This window comes from Hyaena hyaena, unplaced genomic scaffold, assembly GCF_003009895.1.
Source record: "Hyaena hyaena isolate Hyena2069 unplaced genomic scaffold, ASM300989v1 scaffold_729, whole genome shotgun sequence".
NCBI lineage: Eukaryota > Metazoa > Chordata > Mammalia > Carnivora > Hyaenidae > Hyaena > Hyaena hyaena.
Genome location: NW_024081361.1, coordinates 633,367 through 661,094, shown reverse-complemented (window position 1 = coordinate 661,094; position 27,728 = coordinate 633,367). Strand labels below are relative to the sequence as shown.

Genomic DNA, 27,728 nt, shown 5'->3' with positions numbered 1-27,728 from the left:
TTTGATATTTTTGCTTTCAAAGACTAGTTCTACAAAAGACATTTTAAAAGTTGCTTTTAAATATCTTAGAAATTAAAACTTTAGAGGCTGCCTTTCAATAGGTAGCCTTGAAAATAAAGTTTGGATGTCAGCTGAATAGCATTCTTTCTCATCTAATAACTTTATCATATATGTTGATGAATATGTGGAAAGGCGACTGAAATAGCTTTAAGTATGTAAAACTCAAGTACCTTGCAGTCACAATAAAGAAAGAGACTAGTGCTGTTTTTGTGGAAACTATTGTTAAAGGGGGATCTAATCATACAAAAGAGAAGCTTGTAGTTGTTTTCATATTAAAAACATCAAAATGTTTTGGTAATTCTCCCTTTGTTGGCATTATTTGGATAATAAAATATATCTAATGTCAGGCATTTTTACCTTAATTATCCAGGGGGCATATTGAAATTTTGACTTTGAGTTTATTTATACTGAGTTTATTTTGCTGTTTATTTGAAGAAATCAGCAATTAAAAAAAATCAAACCTGGTGGTTCCTTTTGAAGTGTAGGATAAAGGAATCTGAGGGAATGTGTCATACGCTAGGCTTGGTAGATGGCTGAGCAAGTTATTAAAAAGCGTTCCACAAAAATTATCCATTCAGCATAGAGAACTACCTGCTATTTAAATCTAAACCCAGAGAATTTGGGCTAAGCCGTTAAAATAGTAAAACTTCATTTATTTGAAGTTGTGTATCATTTTTATAGAGCTGAAGTTAATGGCCCACTTCCCCACTCTTGTGATTCTGACCAATCTTGCAGAACTCTTAATTAAAGCAACTTCTGTGGCAGCCTATGGTTATCTATTTGTAGTTACTATTTATATAAAATATAAATAGTAGAAATGTTTAGATTTTCTATGAATTCACATGTAATTTTGGTTCTCTTTGACCTTCTAATTAGTGTAAACCATTCCATCAAAATCCTTAGATACAGAAACAAACAATTCAAAAGATCCTTTGTTTTTGACACCTGACTCCTGATTCAGTGTATTATGCAGATTCTGCACTCAGACATGTGTAAAGGCCTACTTATTTGTGATGCTTTAGACAGTCAATTAAACAGGTAGTTTTGTACTTCTGAGAATTTGACTATTATTTATTTTCATTTTTTAATGTTTGTATAAAACTATGGAAAGATCCACAAACTAATAAAATGGATGCTTATTATAGAGGGAGTAGGAACTTGAAGATTGGGACAAGGGGAGAAAGGAGACTCTCTGCTGCTTGGTTTTTATCCTTTCGTTTTTCTGGAGCCACGTGAACACACTGCCCATTCATAAATTTAAAAACCAGATTTAAACATTTAAATATTGAAGGTGCCAAATGGAGAGAACATTTAATGAAAGATGGATTTGCACATACTTTAAAAAGTTAAAGAAATACATCCAAAGTGAGTTCATTTTGGAAGATGAGGACAAGTCAGGCCTTTCTGCATGTCATTATCCCTTTCCTCACATCATAGATCAAGTTTTTTTGCACATTTGCTGTTCAGCTTGACATGACCAAAATCTAATGATGATAATAATACCAGCAACTAATAGCCATGGACTGGTTACTAGGTATCCTACTACCCACAATATATGATAAGTATTTTGGATGTGTTGTATCTTTTGGTGCTTACCTGTTCGCTAAAGGTACTCTGTCGCCACTTTATAGGGAAGGAAGTTGAGGCTTAAGCATGGCTAAGTAACTTGCCTAAGGTCACCCAGCTAGTAAGAGGTAGGGCTGAGATTCAGAATTAGATCTGATTAATCTAGGCTCGTGTTCTTTATCACTTTTTGTCTGTACTTATTTTTGTTTGTACTTATTGTCTCTTCGTGAAGTCAAAGGAACCAAAAGGTCACTTAAAAAAGAAGAAAACCAGACATAGTGGAAATCAATTATAATATAATTATTTGTTATTTCGGTAAATCAGGGAACTATTGGAACTGGTAATTGTAACTCATATTTACCTTTTCTTTAATGCACGTGGATAAGTAAAATGTTGGTTAACACCAACACTCTGCTAACATGGTGTTAAAAAGTTGCCCTGGATTCCTAACGCATTTTTTAAAAACTCATGTTTTCTTTTCCCTTCCTTAGCATAAGCCGGACCAAGCTGAGGGAGGTGGAACCAGCCTCGTGCAGCGGAACCGTGAAGGGGGAACCGTGCCCTAACAGAGCCCTTCCATTCACTAGACATTGTTTCCAACGTATCCTCTTAATTCCATGTGTGCTGAAAAGTGTTACCTCCTTCTGGGCTCGTACTTTATTTATTTATTTTTTTTTTAATGTTTTATTTATTTCTGAGAGAGAGAAAGAGAGACAGTGTGAGCAGGGGAGGGTTAGAGAGAGAGGGAGATACAGAATCTGAAACTCAGGCTCCAGGCTCTGAGCTGGCAGTCAGCACAGAACCTGATGCGGGACTTGAACCCTTGAGCTGTGAGATCATGACCTGAGCCGAAGTCGGATGCTTAAATGACTGAGCCACCCAGGCGCCCCTTTTTTAAAAATTTTTTAAAAAAAATTTTTTTTATTTTATAAATTCTAATTTCCATGATATTTTCTGGATACTTCTATTTCTGCTCACACATTGTGATTCTTTTTCAAGAATTACATCAAAATCGGCCAAATTGATAGCAAGTAGAAGATTCTCCCAGTGGCTGTCACTCAGTTAAATTTTGTTAATGGAATTCTGGTTCTTGTGATGCCTCCAAGTAGCTTGTGAGAAGCGACTTTAACACTCATTGATGGCAAAATCAAGTCATATTATGCAAAAATGGTTTTTAGGCTTCCAAGAAAGTTCTACGGTTTTACAGTGTCCCTTTTGCTCTGGGAATAGTTTGCTATTTGTGTTGAGTACAGTGCTGACTTGAAATGAAGGAAAGATAAACTTCACCGACTAGGAAAGAAGATATAAGACAGAACATACTAGAGGGAAACCTGTGGTAAAAGGGCTTCCTTCAGGCTGGTTATGAAATCTTATTACTTTCAGTTTTATTAAACATTTAAAATTGAGTAGCATTTAAAAAATTTATACAGTAGCCGTTACTTGTTCTTCTTTATTATCTTTGACTTTTTGCCCTCCTTTCTGTTCTTGGAATTAAATTTTCACTTTTTTAGCAGCAGTTTCTATGTAGTTTTATAAATCACCTTAACTATAAAAGCATAAAGGAAAAACAGAAAGGTGCTTTCTTGATAGGTATAAAGTAAGTCTTAGAAAATGTAGCTGGGGCTAATAGTTTGGATGCTTAAAAATGTTTATGATATAAAACCGATGTTCCAATTTTAATAGCATGGTTTTGATATAAAAGTTATTTTTCATAAGTTGTAAGCTTGAGTTTTGTGTTAGAAATGCTAAATGAAAAATCCAAGTTTGGGTAGATGAGTGATTTATAATAGCTTAAAATTTTTATTATTTTTTAAATACTTATATTTGAGAGAGAGACAGAGCGTGAGCAGGGTAGGGGCAGAGATAGACTAAGACAGAATCCGAAGCAGGCTCCAGGCTCTGAGCTGTCAGCACAGAGCCCAACACGGGGCTTGAACTCACGAGCTGCGAGATCATGACCTGAGCTGAAGTCGGACGCTTAACTGACTGAGCCACCCAGGTGCCCCATTCTTGATGAGGATTGTATGCCAAAGTTTTCCTTAAAGTTTTTTTTTTTTTTAAACCATTATAGTGGAACTTTTAGTAGTTAATGTGTGAAGACTTAGACAACCCCCCTTTTCCCAAATAACAAACGTCAGAATGGCCATTAAAGAGACTCCTATTAGGAACCCTTTAGTAAAACAGACTCCTTTAGAAATATCTTCTGAAAAATTCAATAATAATCATTTTCCCATGTCAGTATTTGGGTTGGTTCTTTAGCTTTTATAGGTAAGAAAATTGATTACTTGCTAAACACAAGGGAAGAAGCAGATTTTATATAAAATTTTTAAAAAGTAATTTGAGTTTCAGCGTATTATATTCTTAACTTTGAAAAACACAGATATCCTCTTGAACCGCTCTCAGCAGCTTTTCTCAAGTTGCACGGCCAAGTTTGCAGACGGACAGCAGTGCTCTGTGCCCGTGTTCGACATTACACACCAGACCCCTCTGTGTGAAGAACATGCCAAAAAAATGGTGAGTTCAGATTTTGTTTTCTGCAGCAGAGACTTTCAAACTTTGGATAGCAGTCCACAGTAGAAAATATTTTGGGAGTTGGTACAAACTGTGTATGTAAATATATGTATATATGTCAGTATGTATAAATAATATGTAATACATAAACATATATGCTTGTCATGACCCATTAAATAAATTTCATGGCCTCTTTTTAAATGTTTATTGTTTTTAAAGAGAAGATTTTCTTTTAAATGCTTATTTGTTGATTTTGAAAAACAGAGAGAGAGAGAGAGAGAGAGAATGAGTGTGTGAGCTCCAGCAGGGGAGGGACAGAAAGACGATCCCAAGCAGGCTTCCTGCTGTCAGCACAGAGTGCATTGCGGGGCTTGATTTCATGAACTGTGAGATCATGACCTGAGCCGAAATCAAGAGTCAGATCCTTAACTGACGGAGCCACCCAGGCGCCCTTTCATAGCCTCATTTAAAAAAAAAACTGTTCTAGGGGCGCCTGGGTGGACCAGTCACATGCACCCAGTCTCTCTCTGTCTCTCTCTCAAACAATAAATTAAAAATAAATTTTTAAGAAAGCTGTTCTAGAAGGTATTTAGTAGTTCCTAACATAGTTATTTTGTTTTAATACCTATCCTTATTCTATACCTCTCTTTGCCTTAAGGTACATTTTCTTATACTTAACAGATTGTTCAAGCTTTCTTTACCCCATTGCTCTAGATTTTTGCTTTTTTATATTCAGTTCTGTGAATGTCGTGGCTGTATGATAAGATTTCAGCCAAAAGCCAACCCTTTCTGTAATTCTGTTGAACTTAACTATTGCTTCTGTTAATGCTAGTATCATAAGCCCTAATTAATTCAGAGTAATTTGGAAGGAGAGGTAAGTCTGAATTAGTGGAGTATCTGAATTATATCATTATTTAAAATAAGTACATTTTTATTGCTTTTACCTAGATACTTGCTGAATTCTGCTGTTTGCAAGGTATATGTATGATGAAGCTGAGTAAGACAGTTCTTTCCCTCTGCAAGCACTGTACAGGTTCAGGGGACGGCCACTGGACCAGGGCCCCATAGTCTAAGGCTATGATCCTGGTGTTGCCACCAGCTAAATGTGTCGCGAGGACTATTGTAAGTTACAGATTACATCTGAGGATAGCAAGCGTTTGTACCCCAGCAGTCCCCCAGTGAGAGACTTACACTGGGTGATGAAACCTATGCAGATCTCTTGCCTCTACTTTCAAACTGTCTTGAATCCAAACCCATTTTCCCAACTCCACTGCTACCATTCTGATCAGCACAGGAGTTTTGACCTGCTCCGTTTCCGACCTGGGCCAGTTCACCCCTCCTTAGGCAACCTGGTGGTCCCCCGCTCCGGGAGGTCACCATATGGATGCCGAACTTCGTGCAGACACCTGATCGGCATCGCGCACGACAGCCCAGAACTCCTGGGCTCAAGCGATCCTCCTGCCTCGGCCTCCCGAGTGGCTGGGACTACAGGCGCGTGCCGCCGCGCCCGGCCCCTGCTGCCATTCTGGATGAATGGTCGGGCCTGGCCTTGGCCAGGATTATGGTAATAGTCTCCTAGTTGTCTCCCTTCTTACTGCCATGCCCCCTGGACCCAGATGTCCTGTTCACACAGCAGTCCAAGTAGGCTGTGTGTGTCCCACTTCCTTTGAGTTTGTGTGCAGTAGAATGCATTCTTTGGTGCACAATGCTATGAGATTGACAATGCATACATCCCTATAACCACCACCATAATCAAGATCTGCTGTCACCACCCCCCCCAGATTCTCTTGTGCCACCCCTCTGTAGTCTACCCCTTCTTCTACCTCCGCTGATGTTTCCCTGTCCCTGTAATTTCACATTTTCCAGAATGTCTTATAGAGGGTTGTAGAGAATACGCATGTGATCACTTTACTTCCCTGGTCAAAACCTTCCAGTGGCTTTCCAGCGTGTCTACAGTCACATCCAACATTCTTACCTCAGCCTATGAGACCTCCTGGTCTGGCCCTTGTAATTTCTCCCGCCTCATCTCGTACCCTCTCCTTACTTCCAGAGTTCCAACAGCATTGACCTTCTTGCTGTTTCTTCAACCCTCGAAGTATGCTCTCACCTTGTGGGCCTAGAACTTGTGTTCTTTTCCTAGGATCTTCTCTTCCTTCATTTCATTCAGGTTTCTGGCCGAATGTCACATCATCAACAAAGTCTTCCACCTCCTCTCTACCCAGTCGCTTTTTATCCTCAGACTCTACCTTATTTTTCTTCCTAACATTTATGTCTCTCTCATTGTATTACTTATTAGTTTATTTATCATCAATATCCCTCTACTAGAACGGAACCTTTAGAAAGGGAGAAACGTTTTTTGTCCGTTGCTCTATCCCCAGTGCTTAGAACAAAGCTGCTCAGTAAGTGTTGAATAATAGTTAGACATGTGGCTGGGAGGGGTTGAGATTCAGAATTAGACTCAGGAACTGGACAGGACAGTCAGTGGTTGAAGCTGAAGCTGCCAGAAGTCCAGGCTGGCACAGAAGACATGGTATTCAATGGCTGTGAGACCATACAGCAGAGGGTAAGTTAGTAAATGCAGCGTCCTGGCATAGACGTAGATGGAGGCAGTGAGAAAGTGGAGAATGAATATTGGAGGCAATGAACAGTTGGCATTAGGAAAGCCGCCAGGGCCTAGGGGCTCCACCTCTGGGGGACTTCGTGGGGGGCCACCAGGAGCATGGCAGGGCCTCAGTCCAGAGCAGTCCTGTGTGGACTACCTGGCACGTACCAACAACATCGCCGGGCTACATGAGCTTAGAATAAGGCACACGGCTAGAACTGTGGTACTAGGGTGTCTGACAAGCAAAACTTGTGTATCTTGAGCAAGACAGACTTCTCCTGCTTAACGTCTCCACTGGTCCTAGAGGGAAAGCCTGGATCGGTGCCTAGCATCCCAGTGGGTACTGGTGCTTACTTAGTTACTATTGGTTGAATTAAATAATGGATATAATAAAACTAGACCTCAAGTATTGAGCCAAAAAGGACTATAGAGGCTAGGAAACAGCCTTTCTTTTTTTGTTTGTTTGTTTTATAAATTTGTACATTTGCCACTGGAGTCTGTAATTGTGTTTAAAGATTTTTTTAATGTTTATTTTTGAGAGACAGAAAGAGTGTGAGTGGGGGAGGGAGACACAGAATCTGAAGCAGGCTCCAGGCTCCAAGCTGTCGGCACAGAGCCTGACCCCGGGCTTAAACTCATGAACTGTGAGATCATGACCTGAGCTGAAGTCAGGCACTTAACCAGCTGAGCCACCCAGGAGCCCCTGTAATTGTGTTTAGATTCAAGTATTTGGCCAGTATTAAACTTCTTTTAGATTTCCTGGATTTATACTTTAGTTTTATTCTTTCTTGTCTTGAATGTGTTTGATACTATTAATAACTAGTAATACTGATGATAGTTATTAGTCTTCAAATACTATTGTCTGTACTCTTGGTATGTTTTTAGTTATAAGAATTATTACTGAATTCATTAAATCAAAGGTGACATCAACTGTAAACACTGCTATTTTGTATACCACCAAGAAATTAAGAAATGCTGCACAGTACATTTCTTATCACTTAAAATTTTTGTTTTTGTTTTAAGTTTATTTATTTGTTTTAGAGAGAGTGAGAGTACATGAGCAGAGGAGGGGCAGAGGGAGAATTCCAAGCAGGCTTCATGCTCAGCACAGAGCCTGATGTGGGGCTTGATCTCATGACTGAGATCATGACCTGACCCAAAATCAAGAGTTGGACACTTAACTGGCTGAGCCACAGGCGCCCCTCTTACAGTTTTTGTTTTATATGTATCAAAGTGGCTTCTTTAGACTTAGTTAGGCATAGATTTTTATCTTCTGTGATGCTCCTGGTTTCAGCTGAAGTGCTTGACATGGAAAAGGAGGTATTTTTTACATCATCATCTTTAATACAGCTTTTTCTACTTTGTGGTTGTTGTCCTTCCTCTTGGTTGTTGCTTTGCAAGGAAGAAAAAGAAAAGGACCTGTGGTGAGCTCTTCAACAATGAATATCTGCACTAATGACAGGTTTTGGGGTTTTTTTGTTGTTTTTTTTAAATTTTTTTTTTAACTTATTTTTGAGAGAGAGAGACAGCATGAGCAGGGCAGGGGAGGGTCAGAGAGAGAGGGAGACACAGAATTCGAAGCAGGCTCCAGGCTCGGAGCTAGCTGTCAGCACAGAGCCCGACGCGGGGCTCGAACCCACAAACCATGAGATCATTACCTGAGCCGAAGTTGGACGCTTAACCAACTGAGCCACCCAGGCGCCTCCGCGCTAATGACAGGTTTATGCCCTCACTTACTCTTCATGCTTCTGTACACACAACAGTTTTCCCTCTTCATGTAAAACCAACAACGCACATGCCTTGATTCAAACACTGACGGTACGAAGACCCGTTACCACCCTTGCACATATGTGCACAACGCCAGCCATAATGACCATCACCAGGCCAAGAGCAACTGTGAGATGCCATTATTGTAAAATGCACCCCAGTTGTGGAGATGCTAAAGTATCTTGGAACTGATGAAACGCAGTGTTGAGATTGAAGGGCGGCAGGTGAAGAAAGCTGGTTATATTGTTACTTTCTTGTTCTTCCCTGATGGTTCTTCTTGTCCATTCAGGTGAGTAGCAGCAGTTTTCTAAGGCTGCAGTCCCATTGTCCCTCTCTCCCTTGTCTCCCTGGTCCATGTAAATTACCTTAAGAACTTTTACGCTGTCATGATTTCTGAGGCTAGGCCTCCATCCCTTTCTTTATCCCTCATGCCATTTCCTCTTCTATCTCCCGGGATATCTTCGTACCTCAAATTATATGGAGACCAAACTGAATTCCTTAACTTCTCTTCTGAGTCCGTATTCTTTTTTTTTTTTTTTAATATTTTTATTTATTTCTAGGAGAGAGAGAGAGAGAGACAGCATGAGCAGGGGGAGGGTCAGAGAGAGAGGGAGACACAGACTCTGAAATAGCCTCCAGGCTCTGAGCTGGCAGTCAGCACAGAGCCCGACGCGGGGCTTGAACCCATGAACCGCAAGATCATGACCTAAGCGAAAGTTGGACGCTTAACCGACTAAGCCACTCAGGCGCCCCTCTGAGTCCGTATTCTGTGTGTGCTCTGTTCCAACTAATGGTATCATCAAACAGTCAGTCTCCCAAACTAGAAACCCTAGAGACTTTAGAGTGTCTTTCCTTTCATCCTCACCACATCCAAGGAGGTGTCACATCTTGAGAATTCTGTCTCTCTGGAGCCTTGTTTTTCCACTCCCACTTACATTGCGCATAGCCATTTATCTTGTATTAACTGTTGAAGTGGGCCTCTGATCAGAAATAATGCCCCCATTCTCTTGCCTCTTCTGTGTGTTTCATTGCTGCCAGCATAGCTCACCCTTTTAAAGCATTTGTCAAGTTGTGTTACTTCAAAAACCAGTTCCCATTGCCTACAAAATGAAGTTGAAAATCCTCAATACGGTAATCAACGTTGTACATGATCTGGTCCTAAACTTCTTTATGGCTTACTTTTATATTCCGTCCTCCATCACACCGTACCCCAAACACCAGTCATGCCCAATTGTTTGCTGTTCTGGTCAATTTCTTTAAAGTGGTCTTCTCCCTACCCCCAGTGACTTAAAATCCTACTTACTTTTTAATCCCACAAAACTAAACGTAATGGATTTTCCTTTTGTACACATGTATTGAAGGTATTTATGTCATTAATTGCCCTGTTTTCTCTGTACTGTATTTATGTATACTTATATTCTTGTTTTTCCCATGAAAGAGTAAGTTCTTTTGAGAATGCAATTACATTTCATTCATCGTGTTGTTTGTTGTTGTTTAACACTATAGCACCTATCACAGTGTCTTTTTCTTCCCCCCTCCCTTCTACCCACCTATACCTCACCCTAGGCCTGCCAAAACCTCACAGTGTCCTTAAATGTGGGGTGAACTGTATGTATATATGGAATTGATTTGCTTTAAGCCAAAAAAATGAATTCTTTACTCATTTACTTACGGTTTGCTGTAGGTATACCTATGTTTTAGGCATTCTATAGAATGTTAAGAGATGTGAGTCATTTTCTCAGATAGCTCTTAGGCTTTTCCCAAACATTCTCCATTTAAAAATACCCATTTATTCATTCCAAAGGATAATTTCTTGAGAGGAGATAGCTCCCGTAAAGTTCAGCACCAGCAGCAGAGGAAACCCAGGAAAAAAACCAAGCCTCCTGCACTTACCAAAAAACACAAGAAGAAGAGACGGCGTGGACCTCGTCGACCCCAGAAACCCATTCCCCCTGCAGTCCCCCAAGGGAACCTCAGCATGCCCACCAGCGTCTCACTGCCAGGGGAGACCGCTCCGATCCGGTCAGTGCTGGCTCTCAGAACGCCTCGCGTCAGCTCTCTGGCGTCGCGGCTCGGGAAGAAGCCATTTGGTAGATCAGCCTAGACCCTGTAGTCTTCAGTGCAACTTTTACCGAGTATCTGCCTGGGTGGGATCTGAAGTAAAGCTTCTGATTGTAACACAGAAAGCAGATGCCAGAATCGAGAATTTAATGGTCTACCCTCAGATTTTTCTGTTTTAGCAGAAATTCCATATATGTTTCGACAGAAACGTTCCATCAGAAATCTGACACGTTACTGATTTTGGCAGGAGTAAGCATTTTGACCAGATGAATGTTCAGGTAGACATGTCAGTTTTATCTGTCCATTTCATTTTTTTCCAATTACTAGATTTTTAAAGTTGACTACATTGGAAATTCTAAAAAGTGTTAACACACACTCAGTACACAAAATTGTAATTTGTTCTGCTAATTTGAAGTAACGCTGTCTCAAAGCGTTGCCTGGGTAATACATGGGTGAAGATTTTAGGACCATGTGACCGCGTATGGTCAGGTCTTCCTTTTGCTTTTAAATTTCCTTCTCTGGAAGCTGGAAAAGGAGACATTTAAGCTAGGATTTTCCCATTTGACAAACTTGTCTTGGGGACACTGGTATGAAGGGACAAGGGGCGTGTTGGAGCCAACCGTGTCCTCTTCCCCAGGAGCCCATCCACGCCAGAGCTGAGTGCTGATGAGTTGCCAGACGACATTGCCAATGAGATCACTGACATTCCGCACGACTTGGAATTGAACCAGGAGGACTTTTCAGACGTCCTGCCACGGCTGCCTGATGACTTACAAGATTTTGATTTTTTTGAAGGTATGCTCCATATTTTGATTCAGGAAAGCTGAGTGAGTTTTCAAAAAGAGAAATAGCATTTTTGAAGCATTCCTCCCCACACATCATGTCTTTCACTGTAGGTAGAAAAACTGAGTTTACCCCACTTTCAGAAGATAAGGAAGGTGGCTTGTCTCACTAGCCAATTATAGGCTTAGTAGGTTGATCATTCAATAGTTAGGTTTTTAACTTTGTTCCTTTAAAATGAGTCATTTTGCTTTCTTTTTCAACAAAAACATCTTAAACTTGAGTTTACTGAGCCTTTTAGAAGTCATCCTATTTCAGTACCCCACCCTGTACTTGAGTTGAAGTGTACTTTGCTAAAACAAAGTTTGCTTAATCCCACCAGTTCTCTAGTGCTTTCATGGGAAACTTTTTTTTTTTTTAAATATTTTTTTTAATTTATTTCTAGGAGAGAGAGAGAGATACAGCATGAGCAGGGGAGGGTCAGAGAGAGAGGGAGATACAGACTCTGAAATAGGCCCCAGGCTCCGAGCTGGCAGTCAGCACAGAGCCCGACGCGGGGCTCGAACCCACGAACTGCGAGATCATGACCTAAGCGAAAGTCGGACGCTTAACCGACTAAGCCACCCAGGCGCCCCTCAGGGGAAACTTTTTATGCCCTTAGAAAGTTCCTTTCACCCTTAAAAACTGGATATTTTTGTGGTGATTAGTCAAGTTCCTAACTCTACAGATGTTTAATGTTGGAAATGAAATCGGGGGCAGCCCCTGGGCCTCCAGTTTTTGAAAACTAGTGCAAGAGGAGCAGGATTAGTGGGAAACTCACAGAAGCATTTTAGAGAGGACTGAGTGTGAGTGCTGGGCTCCGGGGCACGCTGCCTCTCTCTTTCCGTCTTCCACAGCCGCCCTCCAAATTCAGCAGCAGAAGCACCAAGGGGACTCTTACACGGCCTTTTGTCTGCAGTCTGAACCAATACGATATACTTTCTATTTTAATAATCTTAACATAACTTCAGGTAAAAACGTGTAATCAGACGGCCACCATGCATTTTAAGTCGGTAATGCTTAGAATGCTTCAGAATTTAGCGCTTTCGTGAGCTGGGTTTAGGGACTGCTGTGAGTAAACTGAAGATCCCAGCTGCAGGGGACAGCTCGACCTCGCCGGCCTGGTCCGCAGGCTACGGTCTCACTCTTTGCTTCCAGCCGGGTCCCCGGAAGCTTCCATATTCCACGGAGCCTCTCTTTAGTAGAACACTGTTACACATCATTCAGATGTAGCATTTTTGTGGAACGGGACGAGGAACAACTGCTGATTCTCTCGATGGCTTTTGTCTTGCTTAGGAAAGAACGGAGACCTCCTTCCAACTACCGAAGAGGCCGAGGAACTTGAGCGGGCCTTGCAGGCTGTAACTTCTCTTGAGTGCCTGAGTACCATTGGGGTGCTTACCCAGTCAGATGGCGTGCCAGTCCAGGAGCTGTCAGAGAGAGGGATAGGGGTGTTCTCCGCAGGTACGGGAGCGTCAGGAATTCAGTCCTTGAGCCGAGAAGTAAACACGGACCTAGGGGAGCTGCTGAATGGGCGCATAGTACATGATAATTTTTCTAGCCTAGAGCTGGATGAGAACCTGCTCCGTTCTGCTACCTTGTCTAACCCCCCTACACCCCTGGCGGGGCAGATCCAAGGGCAGTTCTCTGCCCCAGCCAACGTCGGCCTTACTTCTGCCACTCTGATCAGCCAGAGTGCACTTGGGGAGAGAGCCTTCCCAGGACAGTTTCATGGACTACATGATGGCAGCCATGCCTCCCAGAGGCCACATCCTGCCCAGCTGCTGAGCAAGGCAGATGACCTAATCACCTCACGACAGCAATACAGCAGTGATCAGTCACACTCCTCGCCCCATGGAAGCCATTATGATAGTGAGCACGTGCCGTCTCCCTACAGTGACCATATCACCTCTCCCCACACAACATCTTACTCTGGTGATAATATGGCAGCTACCTTTTCAGCAGAGATGCCCATCATGGCGCAGCACTTGCTCCCAACCCAACTCGAGGTGCCACTTGGAGGAGTCGTGAACCCCAGAACTCACTGGGGCAATCTCCCTGTCAGCCTTGGAGATCCCTCTCCATTTAGCAACCTTCTCGGCGCAGATGGACATCTTCTTTCCACTTCCCTATCCACGCCACCCACCACTTCGAACTCAGAGACCACACAGCCTGCCTTCGCCACCGTGACCCCCAGCAGCTCCAGCGTGCTTCCGGGGTTACCGCAGACCAGCTTCAGTGGCATGGGGCCTTCTGCTGAACTCATGGCCTCCACCTCTCCCAAGCAGCAACTCCCTCAGTTCAGCGCAGCCTTCGGCCACCAGCTGAGTTCTCACAGTGGCATTCCTAAGGACCTGCAGCCCAGCCACAGCTCTATAGCCCCTCCTACAGGCTTCACGGTAACAGGTGCCACAGCTACAAGTACCAATAATGCATCTTCTCCCTTTACCTCCCCTAACTGAGCGTGTCTGTGTGTTTGCAGGCAGGTGGGGAACCTGGCGTTTTCTATCTTTGTTTCCTGTTGACCATCCCTTTCCTCCTTTTCCTAAAGAAGATTTTAAAAATAACAGATGGGGACTAAAGGGGAACTCCCTTTTCCAGTTAAACAAGTAACCCTGCAGTGGACCTCGCTTCAGTGTTCACATGTGCTCCTTCGCACTGGTGCTCATTCCCTCCTCGCGGGTTCACTCTTACCCCAGTGGTCTCCTTAGTGGCTCAGCACAGTGACTGGATAGATTTGATTTTTAGCAGCAAGTCCTAGAAGTGGAAGATACCTCAGATTACCAGTGCCCTTTACTATTTCCTAGTATTCAGATCAATGCTTTCCATTCTATTACCAGGTCTTCACAGAGGTGGTTCTAGATAGAATGGTCCTGTTCATTGAGTTCCCGTGTAAAAGAGAGCAAATGGTGTGTAGGGGCAGATCAAGGCTCTGACGTAGCACCAACTGCTAAACACCACGAGGCCAGGATTCCATTCCTAATTGTAATCATTTTCAATTAAAAAGAAAAACATTATTATTAGTCTTTTGACCGCCTGTGTGTATGTGTGCGCCCATGTGTGTGTTTTTGTGCAGGGCAGGAAGCAGCTGTCCCATTGTTGTTCTTTCTATTGTGTGTGTGTGGTTTTTTTTTTTTTCCCTTTCCTAATGAGTATAATAAGGCTCTTACTTCTCCTTTCCTGCATCTCACAACTCTAATCAGGTCGGTCATCCTTTCCCACTTCGAATTAACAAAGTTTCCCAAATAAGGTGGTGGTCTGGTGACGCGAACTGTACAACCCCCTTCCGCTAAGTTATCCAAGAACGCAAGAAGCTGAATTCATGTCAGGGCCGTGGGGATGTCACAAAAAGCTAGCGTGGAGTGACTGCAGGGTTGCTGAGATTCCTAGGACTGGTGGTCATTTGCCTTTTTAGACAAGTGTTTGTTTCGCCATCCTCTCTCATGGGACACATTCACAAGATGTAATTAAAGACCATATTTTGATGTGAAAAGCAGGTTCGGTCAGATAGGTTTGGAAAGATGGACTCTTCCAACTCCTGGATCCATCTTTTACTTTCGAACTTTTCATGTTTACAGTAGTGATTCTTTGGTAAGAGTTGTAAAATGTTGAAGACGCGTGTAAAATCAATGTACCAGTTGTGAAGTGACGTGTACTATCTGAAGGATACACATTTTAAAGCTTCTTTCAAAGCAGAATATGGAAATTAGACCTAAATTTTACCTACCTTTTGGTACTTTTAAAGCAATTTAAGTACTTAGGTTTAAGTTGCAGAGATTTTTTTTAAAGTACCAAGATTTTAGGGTTGACAATTATATTGGGTAGTTTAGTAAGTGGGTGACTATGGAAATGAATATGTGAGGTTTCTTTTTACCTGCCTTCTCCCCTGCCCCCTTCCCAAGGGTGGAACTAGATTTTAAAGTCCTCCGTACTCCGCTTTTGCTGGGAAGTTTCACCGTCCCCTGAGATACCATTGGCTATTTATACCTGAGTCTAGTCTAATTTACATATATATATTTTAAAAGATGAGTAGAGAGAACATATCTATTAATAATGATGTGATATAATAATTCATTGGTCAGGGAATATTTGTTCTTAATTCCTTTTCAATAGGTAAAGATTTGGATGTATTTTCCTACTTCCTATATGTATTCTCTTTATGCCATGCTAATTCTAACCAGTTCCCTTCTTTTGAAAGCTTTTCTTTCTCTGCTTTTTAAAGGAATGTTGGTGATCAGCAGGCATTATGCAGATACCACGTGCCTGAGGTTATGGAGGGAAATGTCACATGACTGTATGAAATCATTATATGCCCTATTTTGTATTTATTGAGGTTTCTTTTCGTGGGCCAAAAATATGTTTGTAATATATTTAGTTTTTTTTTAATCATGATAATTGATTGGAAGATTTATTTTTTAATAGCTTTGCCTTTTTTGCAGATTGAGAAATTTCTAAATTATAAATTATGTCACAAAGCAAAATTATATTTGGTATCACCATAAATTTCTATTCTGAATGGTGAGAACAGATAATTTGACTATGTCTCACCTGCGAACCTATGTTAGTAAGCTTTTTTATTTTCATGTACTGTAATGAAATGATTATGAGTAGTAACCTCTGCTCAAAAGTGTCATTTAGTTTGCTCCAGTCTTTTCACTTCCTATTATAATAATCCTCGTCAGATAACTGTCCATTCCCAGCAATTCGGTCTAGTCTCCATCGTGTGCTAATCCAAGGTTGTAGCAGAGCAGCACAGTGACTATCTTATCGGCCCCCTTCTTTAACAGCAAAGGGAAAGTCATGGGTAGTCGGTTTGAACTTTTCTGGCTATTCGTCCCTCGTGGTAGCTGCTTAAAATTCTTCAGTTATCAAAACTGAGTTTGCAGTAAGTTGCACATTTTATTGTTTGCAATTTTCTGTTTTATGTGCATTTAAAAACCCTTTCCTGCTTTCTAATAAGGAGGCACGAAATGATCAGGAATGTTGCCAGTTACAGCTTCACACCAAAAACTTTTGAGTAAATTCATTTTTGTTTAGATGCCCACAGTGATAGCTGAAGACAGGGCACCCGTAGAAAGGACCAGTGTAGGTTTGAGGAATTAGCAAAGAACAAATTTGTCCTCTCGTTTCATCTACTTCAGGACAGATATCCAAGCTTGAAATTTGCTTTGCTCTTGCGGTTTCTTGCGAGTCCCTTTTTGGAAGAGAGAACAACATCTGTGAACCCAGAGATGCCTGTTAACGTTTTTCTTTTAGCTAAAACGGAGCAATTCTAGTTGATCAGTAGTAGGTTTGCTGTTAATGTGTAGAGAAAGGAATGAAGTGTCTTTTACTCCAGAAATATGAAAAATAGTGTCTTTTAAATAGCACTTACACTATAATAAGGCAATACTGGAATAAAAAACATGTAAGGTCCTAATTAGGTGCAAACTAGCTTTTCATTCTAGTGTGAAACTCATCAGAAATAGTGGCAGAGAAGGTTCACTCTATTTCTGCAGTTCTTTGGGACCATTTATAAAGGCCAGTTAGATTGTGGTAATGTGACTTAATTTATAAAGTTGCTGCAGTTAACGGATACATTCTGTGCTCTGAGAATCTGAACTCCATTCTAACGAATGATACTCACTGGCTGTGATCTGTAGCATCCGAAGAAAAGATGTGTTTTCTCTCCTTTACTCTCTCCACATAATTGTGAATATTATTTTAATTAAAGTACTTAAGACATTGTTTTTCCCTCTGTACAAACGGCTTAGTAATTTGCACATCTGCGTAGGTTATGTAGCTAGTAAACAATTCACAATAGTAAATAGCAATTACACTTAACCCACCAAATGACAGACTATGCAATGGAAAAATTTTGTAATTATCGTCACAAAGCTTATACGGTGAAGGATTTTTTTTCTCTCTCTAGTAACCTGTCACGTGAGATAGAACTGCTTTATCAGTAACTTCCTGAGCAATTTCGTGCTGGCAGGCGGTGCGGCGTGTCTAGCGTCCCTCCATGCAAAGATTATAATTTAATAGGAAGCAAAAAGTAGGTATGGAGATAAGGTTGGAAAATGTGTTTCTATTTTTTCTTTCCTTAAAATTGTAGTCACTGTCTTGAGTAGTGTCAGGCTAATACTTTATCTTTGCCAAATTATTATTTATAAGATCTATTCCTTCAATAAGCCCAATCTCTCAATGGCGAGCTAAGCCTCCTCCCTTTCTGTGACTAACACTAAAGCTTTTCCTTGTCGGAGCTCGTTCTCGGGCCACCATTGCAACCCCGAAACAAAGACAGTGCTTTGATTGGGAAGGAAACGGTGTCTGCGATACATGCCCGATCTGTAAGCTTTCTTCTGTGAAAGAATTTCTATTTCTATTGACCTGTATACCATTCTGTTGTTGTTGTTGTTGTTGTTGTTTCTTTTTGATGTAGGTGCCACACCCAACGTGGGGTTCGAACTCACAACCCTGAGAACACGAGTCACATGCTCTACTGACTGAGCCAGCCCAGCACCCCCCTTCCATTCAGCTTTTATCCGTTGGCCCTAGAATTTGAGCACGTGCCATCAGATCGTTGTTCCTCGCCCGCAAACGGGGGTGACAGTGGTCCTAGGCTCCATCTGCAGTGCTTGTGTGAGGCGGTTCCCCTTTCTCCAAGCTAGTTCAGCGGGTTGTTGTAGATTGCTATTGCAAAAAAGATGCGGATCTTAATGACACTAAACTAATTATTTACTCGGTTTGGAATTCATTAAAAAAAAATCTTTTAGGTAGCTAGTTTCCTAGTTTTCAGGTTCTTCAACCTCTTTCTAGCCTTCTTTTAACATTCTATTAAGTTCTGTTTTTAATCTGTTTTATATGGAATAATCTAATACAGTGGTCTTCTGAATGGTCAACACAATCTGCAGTTGAATGAGGCAGGGTAAAGGATTCCTTAAAAGGAAATGTAGTCATACTGAATAGCCTTCATCTGTACCTTTTCCATCACCAACACCTACATCGCTCCAAGGATTTTTTTCCCGGTGGGAAACACATTTCTTGGGGGGGGGGGGGGTGAGGTGGGAGGTAGAAATAAATAGGTGATAGAACATAGATTTTATTTTTTCCTCTCTCAATACATTGAAAATAAGGAATCTTCACTGGCATTCTATAGAAAGGTAAAACAGTTTAATGACTTCTTAATTTCTTGAGCCTTATAAGCTTTCCAATATCTTACTCTGGAGGGAACCAGAATCCATGTTTAGTAGTTTAAGGTAACATTTTAAATGCTGTCTTTCAAAAACTTTGACGTAAAATACCAGTGAAGAACATATTTGGTTATCTATTAAGTATTTCCCTCTGACTAGTGGGTTAGGAAAGAAAACCTAAAACACAAGTGAATAATTCTGTCTCCTAGTAGCCAGTGTCATTAATGCAAAAATTGCGGGGCTGACTTCACCTCATTTCTAAGTAGCAAAAATTCTCTTTCCCTTCACCTCTGATTTCTGTCAGCTTCCCCCTCCCTGCAATGTGATCAACAGAGCCAATAAAGGACATGTGGCATTTCGGGGAGAGAGCAAATTTGGTGTGACTTTCTTGACCGCAAACTAGGTTCCCAAATCTTGGGAATGTGTGACTACTTTGAGTGATGGAGTTTTTGACGATCTAAGGTTGAGTCTGAAAAAGAATGTTGCAAGACAAAAGCTGTCTGACTCTAGGTAAGCTCTGTAGGGCAGCCTAGCCTTTGTCCCCTCTTCCCCCGCCTGCCTGCCTCCTCCCGCCCCCAGTTCTCAAGTATGCACACGTACAGCCTGATCTGTCCGGATCGTGGCCCGATCGTGGCCCGATCGTGGCCCGATCGTGGCCTGGGAGAGTACTAGAAGCCGCCCCTTCCACTTGTTCATTTGTTCTTCCTTGTGTGTTTAAGCTGGGGACCACTGAAGTAAGCTCTAGATGCACCCAAAGTTCCCCCTGGAAAACATGTCAGCATGCAGTGTGGAAGGTTCCAGTGCAGCTAAATGCCACACCATTGCTTTTGCTTGGGGACTAGACTGATTTGCCCTGAAAGGACTCCACCCAGCGTGGTTCAGGCCCAGCGGGCTCCGGTAGATTAGCATGGAAGGGGCAGGAAATCTGGTGCGTGGAACATTGTCTTCATCTGCTTGGAAGGGTTGGAATCAGTTCCTCGTCACAGTGATGGTTCTTTTCGCTGTACAGTGTTGAGTATGTCTCAGGGATTCCTTGTGGAAATTAGGGCAGTTTTTAAAACAAGATAGTTTTAAAAGAAACTAAAGGTGACTCAGCATTGAAGAGAGCGCAAGAAAGAGAGAACATGGGGCTTCCTAGCCCACCGTGTCTTGCATAGGACTCTCTTCCTTTCCTCCTTCAGGCTCCCCTCCGCTTCGGCAAGCAGTCCTTTCCCACCACGCACAGCTTTAAAAGTTTTATTTAAAAATTTCCTTCCCCGATGAGCTTTCAGAATACTTATTGTAGATTTTAAGAGAAAAGGTATATTAATTTATACTATTAACATCACCTCATAAATTATAAGTTTTATACTAAAGCTGTATGGAGTGTAACGAATTATGTTGCCTATGTGTTTTAATAGCTTAAAAAATTATATATGAGCTTTTTTTTTTTTTTTTTGACAAAACAAACTAGTGAAGCACCTTCTTACACTGGATCTCTGCCGTGTCAAGGTGTATAGCTATCCTTTGCTACCTTGCAGATATAGAAAATAAAAGGATACCCTGGGGCCTCAAAACGTAGAACACCTTTAGACCATTTATTACTGCTCATAGAACTGTTGGGCATCGTGTTTCTTTAGTAACCGATCTGTGGTTTACACTTAAGATGGCTAGAAGCTTAGTTACAGGGTAAATAGAAATACATAGATCAAGCAAAGCTCCCAACTACTGTAGCTGGAATTTGTAAACTTAAGTTTGTAAGACCTCTTTTATTTCCTATGGATTTATTCTTTAATTTACAGTCAATTCTGTAAGTTGGGAAGTAAAATAGAGAAAATAATAAATCTAGATGTTCTCAGTGTCTTATTTTCAGGAACTTTTTATCCCTCCTCACTAAGGAATTCCCACTGTGACTTAAAAATAGAATTACTCGTGTGCATGTCTCTGTCTGTGTTTTTACACACATGCAAAAATATACATGGGGGGGCACGTGTGTGAGAGAGGTGAATGTGTGCTTGGGTGAAAATAGAGGAAGGTAACAGAATGTATTGTAGAAATATGACTATTTAGAGGGGGCTGTCAGCGTTATTTTCTCATTGTCTCCATAGAAATACACCAAATTCTTCATGATGCTATCTTGTGTTAAAAGGCTATCTCTGATATCATGTGTATTTTCCTTTAACCTTTTGATTAACTTCTATATTATGCTATGTTTTTAAAAGGACATGAGAAACAGCAGGTTCTAAGATCAGCCTCTCACCTTTGAGCATAAAAATTGAGAGAAAGAGAGAGATGCAACCTAGACATGAGCTGTGTTAATCTACTGGGGTGATGGGACCAGATCCATTGAAAACTTTTTTTAATGTTAATAATAGATCTCTTCATATTCTGGGTTAGAAAATCTTATTGATCGTCTTTTCTTGGTAAAGATAAGAAAAGTATAGGCTCTTTATAAAGAATGCCATTTTTTTGAAGGGACTGCTTTGTTGAAAGAGTTGGTGGGATCATTTATTTCATCATGCATATTTCAAGGCTGGGATGATTTCAGTTATTTCCAAAAATTAAAAAAAAATTTTTTTTTAACTCAGTTGTGCTCTTATGAAGTGAGTGTGCCCCGACCCCCCATATTTTGGTTACAGGAAAAATTATGCTACCCTTGACTCTTACCTGATTCATACGGAATTAAAACAAGATACATTCCTATAGTTTGAGTTTTATCATTTTGCTATACGTTCATTACTGGCGTATCTGATGGTCTAAGATAGCCCAAACTAGAGTTGTTATTAAATGCTCCAATGACATTTATTTTTAATATTTAAAAAAAATCATGTACTTTGAAATATGTCAAAACAGCTCCTGCTACTACACCAGAATTTGTAGTTCTCTTTGAAGCTTCATTCATCGTAGGCATAGTCAAGACCTCGGAGAGCTTTACATGGCGTTCCTTTTATAGTTGTATTTCTGCATCTCCCAGTTTCATTCACTCTTGCTTTATGGATTTACAAAAAAATCTTCATATTCCTTGTACATATGCATGCAAGTGAAAGAAGGGAGTTGGTATTGGTGCCATCTCTCCCTTCCGTTACTGGTTAATGGGATTTGCTAGAATAAATTCCCCCTGACTGAAGGGTGAAAATAGGCCCTTTTGTGTATATCTGTACAGAGATGTGTATATGGGATGTGGTGGCACTTTGCTGAATGTGAACTTGCCTTGTTAATGGAAAGATTGAAAAGTATTATGTTTATTTATACATTTGTATAAATCTATATATACACGTATGTATATGTGTGTGTATAGATAAAGCTATATACATATATTTCCCTTAAAAAAAACGTGTGTGTGTAATAGATAAACAGCCTTTGTGAAGCAAGATTATTCGTCTGTGGAAAACTCTGGATTATTCTGTAAGCAAGAGGAGGTGACAGTCTAGAGTACATTATCAGTGCGTACTAAGATGGAAGTCCTTTGGATTATAGTCTTGTTCATGGTTATTATAAGTGAATTCTTGCTGGAACGATTCTTACTTGCCAGTTCCACTATTCTTCATCTTCACTGCCTTCTAAATCTCTCATCACACTTCATTCGGTATTTTTCCCCCTTTATTATGTCCTTTCTAGCCAGAAGCATTTGGCTTAAGCATATTTCATTAACTTCTCAGTTGTTTTTTTTCAAGATCTGAAGCTCTTAAATTTTCCAGAAGATGTAAGCTTTGGTAATATTTTCTATAGTTTGAGGATTAGGCCTTCATCTTTGTGAATCTCAAAAACAAAGCAACATTCAAACAAAACTCACTTGAAAGTTTTACCTAGATAATTTGGGGACGTTTTACTCACATTGGAAAAGAACATAATTATGATTTTATTAATTGATAAGCATTAGGTTTATTTTTCTCATTTACCATCATCAATTTGTCATTTAAAACTTTGATTTACTTTATGTTTTAACCATAAGTTTGCCATTTTCATTTTCATGGAAAGCGTACGAAGTCATGCACTTGCCTCTTGAATTCTCTAACTCCTTTTACTCATGATGAAACTGCTTTAATGAATTCTTACGTAATGAATTTTGCTATATTTCTCTTGACTTTTTCACATTGGTGACACTCTGTTTTAACTTTGCTGCAGCTCTCTAGAAAACTTGCATCCCTATATATTGTGCCTTTAAAGCTCTTATGCACACACAGACAAAAGTGTATATATACATGTTGAAGCATGTGTACATATACTTTCGTATATACTCACACAGTATGTCTCATATTGTGGGAGTGGATATATAGATACTCAAAGGCAATGAAATGTTGCTTTCTAGATATATATGTATATAAATAGTGTTGATATACTGTATATACACATGTATATGTATGAGTTTTAAATGGCAATCTTTTACATTTAGCAAAATGCTGCCCCGACTGGAATATTGTCACTGCAATGGCAGTTGTATGTAATGATTTAAAATACATTATCGGAAATTATTTAAAGAACATTTTAAAGTCTCATCTAAAGACATCCACACGTTATTTATTTATCTTCCTTTTCCTGTTTATTGTTACATTTTTTTAACTGAAAGGGAGACGGTCATTTTTTTAAAATGCCATCTGTCTCATAGGAGAAGGAGAGAGAACGCTGGAGATTCACTTGAGGAACCTTGTGCATTTTTCCTCTCTCTGAAATGGAGATGTACCACAGACCAGCCTGTTTATTTCAGTTATAAAGCAATCCTAACATTTCCATTAGTGTATGTCATCCACCATCTTCTGGATCAACTTAATTCAACAGTCTGCCTCTTCCTTTCATTAATAAGTAATGATCGTGGAGATCATTTTGCCTGAGGGGAAAGTTAACTACTCTCTAGCTGCAGAGAATTATATCACCTAATTGCTATTCTGCCTTGCTCAAAATTCTACTTTGAGGGAAGGCAGCTCTCCGGAAGCTGTCTAAAGCATGTTTTGCATTTATTTAGTTAAAGGTCTTCCCAGACTTTTTTTTTTTTTTAAAGAACTCCAGGTCTGCATGCACTTGCCATAAATTTAATGATTACTCCCCACAACTCCAGATGTTTTCATTAGTAGATCAATTTGACATGCTGAATGAAAGACTATTAACGAAAACACATTAAATATTTTATTTTGTGATGAGTTGGCGGCAGATTACATTTCAAGACCTTACAGAGAGAGGAACATCGATGGACAATCCTAAATTGTAAGATGTTAACAAAAAACAAAACAAAGCAACCAAAAACAAAACAAAAGAAAACAAAACCAAAAAACAATGGAATAAGAGTTCCCCTGAACACTAGAACAGAGAGGTTTGGGTTCGAGTGATTTCATAGAGTAGTTTAGCTGGAACTTGATATCAGAAGCAGCCTTTAACAGAAAGCCTATTGGCAATTGTATGGTACTAACTGGAGGACTGAGGTGTAAAGTGAAACCAAGTTGCAGTGGGAAATCAAAGGTGAGGTGGTAGCTACTTTGAATCCAGTAAGTGACAGACAGGTTGCACAGTTTTAAAATCTCAACAAAGTAACTGCACGGTAGCAAGGACTAGCAGTTCTCAAAGCCCTTCTTTTTCAGTGTTCGCATTCACCTTGGCACACAAGTATGTTTAACAGGCCATACATTAAACATATTTACAAAAAAAAAAAAGCTGCTTAAAGGGAACTTACAAACTGAGACTCTTCTCTGTGTTTGCATGAATAGTGGCTAGAGGCTTAGTTGTATGCACAAAAGCTAAGGGGCCACTCCTTTCTGCACAGACTATAGGAGCAAGATGAGGTTGGCAGGTTTGGGTAAGAGCCCCCCCTAACCCCCCACCCCCCACTGCCCAGTTCTGACGGAAAAGCTTATCTATGGCATTGAGTATGGTATTGCGGGGGGGGGGGGGACACCACGTTTTGGGAGGTGATGGGCTTTTGGTTTGTAATTTCCCTTTAAACATGAAGAGATGGCTCACATTTTCCATATATATCTCAATGAATGTACTGTATTACTGTTTTAAAAATTTGATGAAATAATAATGGATTGGTCTCCTTTTGTTATCTGGTCCTTGTTTAATTTGTTTAAGGGTTTTTGTATACAAAAGTTTACATTTTTATGTATATTTTTCTTGTGTAAAAACTGATGTAATATGTGTATAAAACACTGTATGTATTATCTGTATATAGTGTGACAAAATGATTTTTCTTTCTTTCTTTTGGATGTATTAATAAATCTTGCTGTGAAGTAGCCTTGCTTTGGGTATAATTTCCTTTGCCTGGATATACATAGAAGCTGCATATCCAGGGCAGGCATTTTCCCCCCTTTGTTCAGTAGAGTAAGTATTTTAATATATTTTATCAAGAACTCCAGGGGCGCCTGGGTGGCTTAGTCGGTTAAGCGTCCGACTTTCGCTTAGGTCATGATCTCGCGGTTCGTGGCTTCGAGCCCCGCGTCGGGCTCTGTGCTGACTGCCAGCTCAGAGCCTGGAGCCTGTTTCAGTCTGTGTCTCCCTCTCTCTCTGACCCTCCCCTGCTCACGCTCTCTCTCTCTCCTAGAAATAAATAAAACATAAAAAAAAAAANAAAAAAATAAAACATAAAAAAAAAAAATTAAAAAAAAAAAAAAAACTCCAGGGAGATGTATTCATGTTTTTTTATGGTTAGACCAACAATAATTAATATTTGTAGTAGCTATGAATCAGTTAAAGGCTAAATAAATTTAATGTGCACTCTAACCTTGAAACGCAACCAAAAGTTACGTTTCAAATTGTTATAATGAAGGTCTTACAAGCAAATTTCTATTTTATTTAATCAGAAGCCCCTTCTCTCTTCATTTTCATAGCTTCACAAGTATAAGAACTTCATGCTGTATAACCAAAAGTTTAAAAAAAAAAAAGAAACTTTTAAGAAAGATTCTTCTTTTTTTTTTTAATATGTGGATCGAAACTTTTCATTTCCTGTGCTGTCTTATTGCCAAAGGATTTTGTGGTACACACAGAGGCGAGGATAAAATTCATGGAGAAAAATTAGTAAACTAGTCACATTCCTTAGAGATTTACTATTTCTCATTTCTGTGGGACATTTAGACTGGCTTTCCTTCTTCCTTAATCCAGGCATGCTTAAGATACATCTAAATTGTACTTTGCTTCTCCAAAAGAAGCTACTACTTTGAGACCAGAAGTACAGATGCCCACAGCACTAGTAAACTGCCCACAGTAACAGGTCATCCATCCTGGGCTCCACGTTTGAAATTGACAAGGTATGAAGAATAATGTTTAAAACTGATTTGTCCGGGGCGACTGGGTGGCTTAGTCGGTTAAGCGTCCGACTTTCGCTTAGGTCATGACCTCGCGGTTCGTGGGTTCGAGCCCCGCGTCGGGCTCTGTGCTGACTGCCAGCTCAGAGCCTGGAGCCTGTTTCGGAGTCTGTGACTCCCTCTCTCTCTGACTCTCCCCTGCTCACGCTGTCTCTCTCTCTCTCTCTCTCCTGGAAATAAAACATTAAAAAATTTTTTAAAAAACTGATTTGTCTATCTCTTCAGTTATATGGTAGTTGCTTTTAAACTCTTGTTCATAGGGCGCCTGAGAGGTTCTGTCAGTTAAGCCTCCAACTCTCGATTTCGGCTCAGATCATGACCTCGTGATGACCCTCGCTGGGGCTCTGCACTGACAGAGTGGAGCCTACTTGGGATTCTCTCTCTCCCTCTCTCTCTCTGTCCGTCACCTGCTTATGCTCACTCACTCTCAAATATTTTTAAAAATTATTAAATTCTTTTGTTTATTTCTTTTTTTTTAAATTTTTTTTTTAATGTTGTATTTACTTCTAGGAGAGAGAGAGAGAGAGAGAGACAGCGTGAGCAGGGGAGGGTCAGAGAGAGAGGGAGTCACAGACTGAAACAGGCTCCAGGCTCTGAGCTGGCAGTCAGCACAGAGCCCGACGTGGGGCTCGAACCCACGAACCGTGAGATCATGACCTAAGTGAAAGTCAGACGCTTAACCGACTAAGCCACCCAGGCGCCCCTTCAAACTCTTTTTATATTGACCTCTGTTTACCTTCCGGACAGCAGATTCTCTTGGTCTTTTTCCTACTTCACTTGCTGCTTCTCAGTCTCTCTCTGGATCTTCCTCCTATCGCTGCCCCTGTAACTCTGGGTGCCCCAAGGCTCGGCCCTTGCAACTCTTCTCCCCACACTCACAGTCTGGTGACCTCCTCCAATCTCTTGGCTTTAATTTCCATCTATTCGCTAGCTCCTGATTTCTATCTGGCAAAACAACAGCAACAGCAGCAACTAAACAGGCCCCAAATAGAGTCACCTATGCTAAGGCCAAATTGCCAATGAGATTTAACTTAATTACAGCTTTGGTTCTCCCAGAAATGGGACCTTAAACCAATTGGGAGTCGCCTGATAGCACTAGTTAAATCATCTGCTTGCTAGTCCCTTCCATCCCGCGTAAGGAAAGTAACCTTCCAATAGCCAATCTGCAATTCTGCCTACCATCATTTCCTTGCTCCTGCTTCCCTCTGCCTAGAAAAGTTTAAAGTTTTTCACTTTGTATAGCTCCTTAGAGCTCCTTTCTACCTGCGTGATTGGATGCTGCCCAATTCCTGAATCACTGAATAAAGCCAGTATGATCTTTCATCTCAGAATACACTCTGGCTACTAACAGTGGTTCACCTGATTAGCCATCTCCACTGGTTACCACACCGGTCCAAGCCGCCATCATAACTTGCTTGGATTATTTCAGTGGCCACCCGGTTACCCTGCTTTTGTCCTTGTCCCACTTCAATTTACCCTCAACATAGATGCCGAGTGATTCTGTTAAAACATCATGGGATCACATGAGTCCTTTGCTCAGAAACCTCCATGGCTGCCTGGCTTAGGCTGGTGTGAGGCGCTACTGGTCTGGCCAATACCTTAACCTTGGCCCCCCAAGCTCCTCCACTCCAGCTGTGCTGGGTTCTTTGGTCCTTTTATTTATTTATTTATTTATTTATTTATTTATTTATTTACAGATAGTTTACTGTCAAATCAGTCTCCACATAACACTCAGTGCTCATCTTTGGTCCTTTTAGAATGCGGGGCATGCTTCTACTTTTGGGTCTTTGTAATGCATCTCTCTGGACTTGGAATGCTTTTTCCACAGACACCTAGATACAGCTTGTCCACGTACCTACTTCAGGTCTTTACTCAAACAGCACCTTTTCATGAGGCTTTCTC

At 40.7% G+C, this 27,728-nt stretch overlaps 1 protein-coding gene across 2 annotated transcripts in view; it reads left to right on the top strand.

Annotated features, from left to right (window-relative positions):
* Positions 1-15,744, top strand: part of INO80D (INO80 complex subunit D) — a 63,621-nt gene extending 47,877 nt beyond the window's left edge. For both annotated transcript variants that reach the window (XM_039218014.1, XM_039218015.1), the window contains exons 7-11: positions 2,118-2,227; positions 4,007-4,140; positions 10,311-10,528; positions 11,205-11,362; positions 12,683-15,744. In XM_039218014.1, the coding sequence (XP_039073945.1) occupies positions 2,118-2,227; positions 4,007-4,140; positions 10,311-10,528; positions 11,205-11,362; positions 12,683-13,848 (1,786 nt within the window). In that variant the 3' untranslated portion in view covers positions 13,849-15,744. The remainder of the gene's footprint in view (positions 1-2,117; positions 2,228-4,006; positions 4,141-10,310; positions 10,529-11,204; positions 11,363-12,682) is intronic.
* The last annotated feature ends 11,984 nt before the right edge of the window (positions 15,745-27,728 follow it).